This window comes from Microcaecilia unicolor, chromosome 4 (assembly GCF_901765095.1).
Source record: "Microcaecilia unicolor chromosome 4, aMicUni1.1, whole genome shotgun sequence".
NCBI lineage: Eukaryota > Metazoa > Chordata > Amphibia > Gymnophiona > Siphonopidae > Microcaecilia > Microcaecilia unicolor.
In genome coordinates this window covers 103,372,208-103,381,103 of record NC_044034.1, presented here as the reverse complement: position 1 = coordinate 103,381,103, position 8,896 = coordinate 103,372,208, and the positions used below count along the sequence as shown (strand labels likewise).

General features: G+C 41.3%; 1 protein-coding gene across 1 annotated transcript in view; it reads left to right on the top strand.

The window, feature by feature from the left end:
* LOC115469618 (leukocyte cell-derived chemotaxin 1-like) overlaps nucleotides 1-7,710 on the top strand; it is a 48,412-nt gene extending 40,702 nt beyond the window's left edge. Inside the window, 1 exon segment of the mRNA XM_030202412.1 lies at nucleotides 7,550-7,710. Coding sequence (XP_030058272.1) covers nucleotides 7,550-7,710 — 161 coding nt within the window.
* The last annotated feature ends 1,186 nt before the right edge of the window (nucleotides 7,711-8,896 follow it).

The window sequence follows — 8,896 nt, the reverse complement described above, 5'->3', positions numbered from 1 at the left end:
GCTCCTTAGTCTTTCTTCATAGGGAAGTCGTCCATCCCCGCTATCATTTTAGTTGCCCTTCGCTGCACCTTTTCCAATTCTATTATACTTTCTTGAGATGCGAGCCAGAATTGAACACAATACTCAAGGTGCGGTCGTGCACCATGGAGCGATACAACGGCATTATAACATCCTCACACCTGTTTTCCATACCTTTCCTGATAATACCCAACATTCTATTTGCTTTCTTAGCCGCAGCAGCACACTGAGCAGAAGGTTTCAGTGTGTTATCGACGACGACACCCAGATCCCTTTCTTGGTCCGTAACTCCTAACGTGGAACCTTGCATGACGTAGCTATAATTCGGGTTTTTTCCCCAGGTCTGTCCTCTGCTCATGGCTGGACAGATCCGAATGGTCTGGAGCAGGGATTTGATGACAGTTTTAGTAATTGGCTTTCAGTGCTGGGCAAATTTCTACAGCTTGTGCCCTGAAAATGGCAAGGACAAATCAAGATCAAGTATGCATATGTAGTATCACATCACATCATACTTAATGCTATGAGTTATCTCGTTGGGCAGACTAGATGGACCATACAGGTCTTTATCTGCCATCATCTACGATGTTACTATGTTTCTATGAATGTTTTCAGCAATTTGCAGTATGTAAGCTTTGGCAATGTTCACCTCTTATCTCTTTACGTTTTGCTCAGTATTTGACATATTTTCCCAGTGTTGCAAACAGATTCTGACTTCTTGGAGGTTTCCATTTGAGATTTTGCTTTCATGTTTCTGTTCCTAATTTTTGGTTCTTTAGTTTGTTTTTGGTGAGGATCTGTCCATGTTCTGCATATGTATGTAGGGAGCTGCAGCTGTTTCACTTGTTCTGTTTTCCCAATATGAGGTGGATTTGTTTTTGAGAGTCTGGTATATTTGCAATCCAGAAACTTAGTGCTGTTATAATGTAGCAGTTTTGCTTCACAGACTGTATATTTCTTTTGGCAGAGCTTTGTTTTTTTGTGACAGTTTGTCTAGTAGAGGAGGCAGTCTGCCCTGCTGTTACTGAAAAGATGCCAGAATTTGAATATTTTATATGGTAGTTTGTAAAGGGTAAAGTTCTATTTTTGTTCTGTACCCATTGTTGAGTGCTATGAAATCAGGGTACTGTTATTTTATAGAATGCAAGATGTGGGGTTTCTATTTGAATTCTCTCCTATCCATACTTCACTCCCATATAGTACTGGTTAAATAATTCTATTGATCAGCATATAGAAGGCCCTTGAGATTTCTCTTGTACTGTCTTTTATAATCAAGTGAAAAGCAAGAGCCATGCCATGGGGATAGGGCCAGTTCTAGGGATGTGAGATGTGTCCCAGGACAAGGACACCAAAACCGTCCCCCTGCCTAATCTTAAGAGCAAAAAAAGAAAATTAGTATGAGGCCCATCAGCCAGTATGTACTCACAGGCCCTGTGGCAAGCCTACCCCCTCCACCCTTAAGGGGCTTCCTATTACCAAGGAAACCTGTGTGAGGATGTTCCAGGGCCTGTGAGCACATACCATCTCACAGCCCCCACCTGATTTGTTATCTTTTGCTTAGTAATGCTGTTTAAGATTCACTAGGGGACATAATCTTGGCACATCACTTTTTATATCTGAATCTATGAGGAGACCTCCCTGCTCATGAGCTCTCTAAGGGCACCGAGTATGAAGTATCACTTTGGCTTGTGTCCATCCCCAAATCTTTTGTCTAGAGATGCCATTGGATACAGCTTTCCTTAATTTTCCTCAGTTTTTACTAACTGCTTGTGACTTTTATTTTGTCTATCTGCCTCATTTTTGTTTCCATGTCCTAGATGAAGAAAATCTACTTCAGCACTTTGGTCACTTAAAACTCTGGGTGTCCGGTCCCCAGCTGCTGAGAGGGATCTGGTCCACCGCACAGCTTTAGTAGCAGTACATAACCCATGCAAGGCTTCAAGCTGCAATTATGAGGCCAGCACAGTTTGCAAAAATCACTCAGCACCAGCTGGCATCAAAACCTGACTAAAGATGGTTGGGAACCCTCGGGTGCTCCAGCTGCATCATTGGAACAGTATGAGCACACTCATTATAGTAAATCAACTATCCTATAGTGTTCTACTCAGTACGTCTACACACTACACTTCATGATCTCCTTACTCACTCACCAGAAGATGCTGATGGTACGTCTTGCACAATATCCAGGTGCCTCGATGATTCTGCTGAGCTGGAAAGAGGAAGAAGAAGAAGATGAACAAAAAAGTGACTTGCTTTGTTTCCCATCCCACCTCAAGAGGCAGATGAAAGAGCAAGCAAAAAAGTGCACCTGATATATAACATAAAAAATTTATTAAACCACAAAAACTAAAAGACCAAAGAGCAAACAGCTTATACCTTCCTCAAAGGAAACAGGTGTTCTTCAGTGGATGGGTTTTAAAAAATACCACAAAAGAAACCCTACTCTCTTGGGCCAGTCCAAAACACTCATGTATTTTAATATTCCAAAATGATTGTATTCAATGTGTATACATTTATTGCCTCTCAGTTTCAGTTCTCATTAGCAATCCATCCAATAGCTAAAAGGCATGAGCCGAAACAAAGCTGCGTAAGGTTATATTTCTGGTTGCCCTTTGGTTCTTTTAGGTTTTGTGTTTATTCATCATTTTGTGATATATATATATATATATATATATATATATATATATATATATATATACAGTGGGGGAAATAAGTATTTGATCCCTTGCTGATTTTGTAAGTTTGCCCACTGACAAAGACATGAGCAGCCCATAATTGAAGGGTAGGTTATTGGTAACAGTGAGAGATAGCACATCACAAATTAAATCCGGAAAATCACATATCCTTGCAACATATCCAGCTGCAAACTATGCCAAAAGATTTCACAGGACCCCACAGTCATTCACAAAGGGAAAATATTCAACATAAAGGAATCCTTCACATGCTCATCTTCTAATATGGTATATATCATTCAGTGTAAGAAATGTGATGAAGGGTGCTATATTGGAGAAAAAAGCCAGATGCTAAAGAAGAGATTTAATTTACATCATATGAAAAATGCCAGTGCCAACCAGGATGTTAGCTCTGTGGGACAGCATTTTACAAAACCGGAACACTGTTCTAATGATTTTATAGTGAGAATACTTAAAGGAAACTTTAAAATACAGGAACGCAAGACCTTTGAAGTCAAAATGATCAAATATTTTGACACCCACCAGACAGGACTTAACAAAGACCTGGGTTTTCAAGCCCATTATAAACCATGAAATTTCACTGCTTTGTCACCCTCTGATCACCATGCATATCTCCCTGTCCCCCATCCTCTCAGCCTTCTCTGTTTCTCACCTAGCCCATCCCTCCCTCATCCTTTCAGACTGTCACTGAAATACTTGATGTTTCACTTATATATGCTGTTACTTATCAAAATTTGCTTATTTCTGATCTGACGAAGAAGGGCTACCTTCGAAAGCTAATCAAAAAATGTATTTAGTCCAATAAAAAAGGTATCATCCCTTATTTTATTTTCTATGTTTTATTTTATTCTATTTCTATTGACAGCATGATATATAGAATCAGGAAAATAGCCCCTGCTGACTGTTGCTGCAATCACCACTTTCTCGTTTTGGGTGAGAGGGGAGCAAAGTCAAGGAGGAGTAAAGATTTGCTAGTTGGTCTCAGTCAGTGTTTGGGGGTCATGTGAATTTTCAAATGGTATAAATCAGGTCATACTGGATAAAAGTTTGGGAAGGTTTTGTTATTACTGGGGCTATAATCAAACTGCTTGAGGAGGATGCAAGGACCTGCAAGCTCATTTTAAAAATCAGGGAAGTTGTCCACAAGCACCAAGTAACCACAGACTTTACAGCTGCATAGAATCAGATGCAAATTACATACGCGACCTTACATACCAGCGACTTCAAAGTGAAATCATGGCACATACTGCCCCTGCTCTGACCTAGGTATGCGCATCATGAAACAGAAGATATTTTCTGTGAACAGAGTCCATTGATTGCACAGATCCATATCATGGCACACTGTGTGTCCACCCTTTAGAGCAAAGGGCCTGAAAATCAACACTGATTCGTTTATCAAGAGGTTTTTACAGAATAGGCACAGTATGTATTCATCTTCTGATTCAAAGGACTGCATGTTGATTTTTAGTATATTAAAATCTGAATATTAAACCAGAGATCCAAGGAAAGTGAGACCAAGCATTTCCTGGAGTAAAGGAGTAGCCTAATGGTTAGAGCAATGGGCTGAGATCCAGGGGAATTGTGTTTGATTTCCCACTGTGGCTCCTTGTGACCTTAGGTAAGTCACTTAACCCTCCACTGGTTCAGGTACAAAAACTTAAGGGTAGAGAAAGTACCTGCATCTGATACGTAAACTGCTTTGGTTGTACTACAGAAAGGCAGTATATCAAAATAGTTGACATGACCCTTTCATTAATTGTGTGATGGATGCATCCTTGGTTTTCCTATTTGTCCTCTTCCTCCCCCACCCCCACCCTATGGCTTTGTGCTTCAAAAGAAACACCAGTGTTGTATCCCATTTCTACTGCTGATGTAGAGCGTTTAAATGTAGCCCCCATGAGAAACAAAATAATTTATAGAACCAGAGAAAACAATGAACTGTTACTTGTATGTGTCTAATACCAACTTAACCCCATTTTATCCTGCAGTGAATGGTCAGAAAGTAAGTTAGCATTGACTCATCTACAAATTTAACACATAGCTTTTCTCAGCATGCCCCATGTTTTCCTCTGAAAACAGCCACACAGTTCTGTTCATTTTTTGACTACAGTTAATAAGCCTGAAATGTGTCGGACAGCAATTCGCTGCATGGTTCTTCTGCTACAGTTATTATTTTATCATTTACAAGCAGTGAATCTTGTACTTCCTTCAAGGTCTCTGATTTCATGCAGTTGGCCTAATGAAAACAACACAAATTGATTGAAAGACATTCTGTACCCACCCTTAGCCTGCACCCCCTCCTAAATGCAGGGAAAAGTCATACTCAATAGTTCGTTTTTGTTTGCCCTTCATATAGTTTCTGTATCAACAGTTTGCACTTGGCACATGGATATAAAACCTTTCTCCTCTAGGACTGGGTTGAGAGCCAATGGCCTTGAGACAAACCCAGCTAGTTAGATTTTCAGGATATCCACAATAGAAACATAGAAACATGACAACAGATAAAGGCCCTAAGGCCCATCCAGTCTGCCCATCCTCTGTAACCCCTAACTCTTCCTTTTCCTAAGCAATCCCACATGCTTATCCCATGCCTTTTTAAATTCTGACACAGTCCTCCACAACCTCCACCGGGAGGCCATTCCATGTCTCCACTACCCTTTCCATGAAATAATACTTTCTTAGATCACTCCTAAGCCTATCCCCTCTTAACTTTAGGGTTACCATATGGCTCCAGAAAAAGGAGGACGGATTGAGCCAGCCGGGTTTTACTTCCATTGAAAGCAATGGAAGTAAAACCCGGCTGGCTCAATTACTTCCATTGAAAGCAATGGAAGTAAAACCTGGCTGGCTCAATCCGTTCTCCTTTTTCTGGAGCCATATGGTAACCCTACTTAACTTCATCGTATGCTTCCTCGTTCCAGAGCTCTCCTTCAGTTGAAAAAGGCTCACTTCCTGTACATAAATGCCCTTGAGATATTTAAACATCTCTATCATGTCTCCTTTCTCCCTCCTCTCTTCTAGCGTATACATGTTGAGGTTCATAAGTCAGTCCCTATATTTTTTTATTTATTAAATATGCATGAGATAGATTTGCATGCACTGCCCCCTTGATATGCAAATGTACCTCATCTATGCTCATTGTGGATATCCTGAAAACCAGACTGACTGGGTATGCCTCAAGGACTGAGTTCAGAAGCACTGCTCTAGGCCACTGGTTGGATTCCAGTTCAAAGATGCGATGGCCAAAACTCAGTAACATCTAAAAGTCATTTTCCAGTGACTAAGGGCCCTTCCACTAAAGCACACTAAGCAGCGTGTGAATTTGCGTTGGTAGCTATTAGCACATGGCCACAATAACTGGTTACCGCACTGGCATAACTGTGCACTAATTCACATACTAACCTCATAGCCTGTCCTGGAGCAGGAAATAAATGAGCAGGGAATGGGTGTGGACTGCACATTGCAGTTACCATGCACTCACTTAAGGTGGATGCACTTACCGCCTGCTAAACAGGAGGCAGTAAGTGGGTCTGCTCTATCTGAAACTGCACTTAGCATAAGGTAAACTTCTCTTCTCTGTAGTAACATACTGTGGGAACTCTTCTAACATGTAGTGTACAAGCTTGCTCTACCGTATAGTTAGTGCAGGAACTGTAATGCGTTTTAGTGCAGGCTTGGGATTATCTGGGCAATACGCCCACACTAGTAACAAGGGAGTTCATGCCTAAAGTCTTTAGGTTTTTGGGAAACACTGGAGGATATGCTGACAGTCTCTGAGGTTGTAGGGATATTTGATATAGGGCCTGGCTGCCCTTAGTTCCTGGATGCTGCAGATAAGGACAGCTTCTCTTTGCCAATGAGGGATGGTTAGCCATAAAGATGTCAACCAGCACAGCCGCCTTCTCTGGTGTACAGGGCTGGTGATCTTGAACATGTTCCCTCACCTCTGGATGACAACGCTGAAGAAACTACTACAGGACCATCAGGTTTTGGAAGTCCTCCAGGGCTTTAACCTCAGCTCCACTGAGCCACCGCTGAAGCTGGTATCTTAGTTGAATCACACACTCACTGTGAGTATCCGCCCCCTTTTGCAAAGTCCGGAACTTTAGTCTGTAGGTCTTGGGGGTTATGGCATAATGGTTCAACAAAGCTTTGTGCACCTCCTTGAACTAGGAACACGTCTCCATGGACAGTCCTTGGAATGCCTCCAGTGCTCTACCAGCGAGCTTTCCTCCCATATAGCGCACCAAGTCTTTCTGATGAATCTCATTGAGGCAACACATCTTTTCAAAGGTAGTCAGATATCCGTCTGTGTCACCTCCGGTATCATGTCACCTCAAGTATCATCAAACTGCATAAACAAGTTAGGCCCAATCTGGGCTGTGGTTCCTGCCTCTGGCCTCGATGCAGGGGTTGGGCTGGAGCTTTGGATATGGGTCACTTCCATCTCCAACTTCAGTTTCTGCAGCTGGAACTCCTGCTCCTCACACTGCTGTTCCCATTCCTCTCGCTGGATCTCAGTTGGTGTGGCAAGCAGCCCTGCCAGCTCACAGGCCTCTGCCCACAAGGAGTCTGGTTTCTCCCAGAAGAACTCTGCACAGGCTGGTCCTGCAACTCCTCCCCACTGAGGTCATCTGGTCACTCATGTGTTAGATCAGGCATATCCAGTGTCTGAGGGCTGCTACCACTTATCAAATCTCCTAACACAACCCCAAAAAAAAAAAACTGACCAGGAAAGGGACCCTTTTACTGCTGTACTCCTTCACTGTGCTCTGTGTCTGGAGGTTTCATTGCCTCTGGGCTAGTCTCTCACTCTCAAGTTATTTCCCGGTGTTTTCTAGGACACTGGGGCCACACTCCAGGGGTCCCACAGTTTTCAGAAAGCACCACAGACCCAAAAACACGAACCAAGATTCTTAGTCAGTCAGTCCAGGAAAGCAGAGTCAATAAACTAAATAAGGGTTTTGTCACAGAACCTGTGAACAGTGAACAGAAAAGGTGAAATCAGCAAGCAATAACAGGTAACTGAATATGGGTCAATTATAAAACTATCTAAACATTTGTTTACTACATGGGTAGTACCTGGGGAGTTCAGGAACTGTAGCTGCTCACAGGTTATAAAACCTAACTGCTTACAGGGCCTAGGTAAAAAGATTTTTCTCTCTTGACTCCCTGGCTGAGACGGGGAAATATCCAGTATCTTTAGGCTAGATTTGAACTCCAGGGTCAATCAGAGCCCAGGGCAAAAATTTTGAAAGTAGCTGCCCAATGGTAATGCAGATTGCCTTTCACTGGAAGAAAGTCTTGTTCTGCCACTGCTTTAAAACTCAAAACAAGCGCCATCTGCTGGCCAATTAGGAGAAATACACTTCATGAAATAATAGTTTTAAGATTCAGAAACCCACTGTTTTGTCACACTTTCTACTTACCTCATGTTAATTTCTGTGGTTAAATACATCCAACTCTATAGGAAATGAGCTCAGAAAAGATCATTTTAAAATAGTTAAACATATGCTTTCTCATCATTTGTTTATGGCTCGTGTGGACATTTTTTGTGCTCTTTGGTGTTTGATTTTCTATTTTTAAAGGAACATAGGTTGAAATTTTATAAGAGTTGTGCCTTTTTGGACTTCTCATTTAGGCATCCTGTTATAATAAGTTTCCAGATATAGACTTTCTATCGCGCCTCTCAAACATATCTAAGCGGTTTACAATCTAGATAGAGAGAAGAGTAAGCGGTGGGTAGAATGTAAAATGAGTTTATCTTGTTGGGCAGACTGGATGGACCGTACAGGTCTTTATCTGTCGTCATTTAGTATGTTACTATGTTTTATTTATACCTCATCAAATAAGCACAATAAATCACAAGAGAGTATACAATTAATAGATCTTATCAGAGTCTCTAGTCAGTGTCATTCCATACAACAAAACACACATAATTAAAATGGAAAAATCAAACAGATAAAACAAATAAAAATTAAGTTATGTTTTTAAGATTATTAAACGTAATTTTTATTTTGACAACAGCAGATCAAACACAAGTGCTTAAGTCCAGAAGTTTATTCACTACAACAACAAATAATAATAAAACGTGGCCTTATGTCACCCATGCAAGGCCTGCATCAGGGGCACACAATATACTAACAGCAAAAGTAAAAAAAGAAATAAGAATAAAAACATATGCTAGT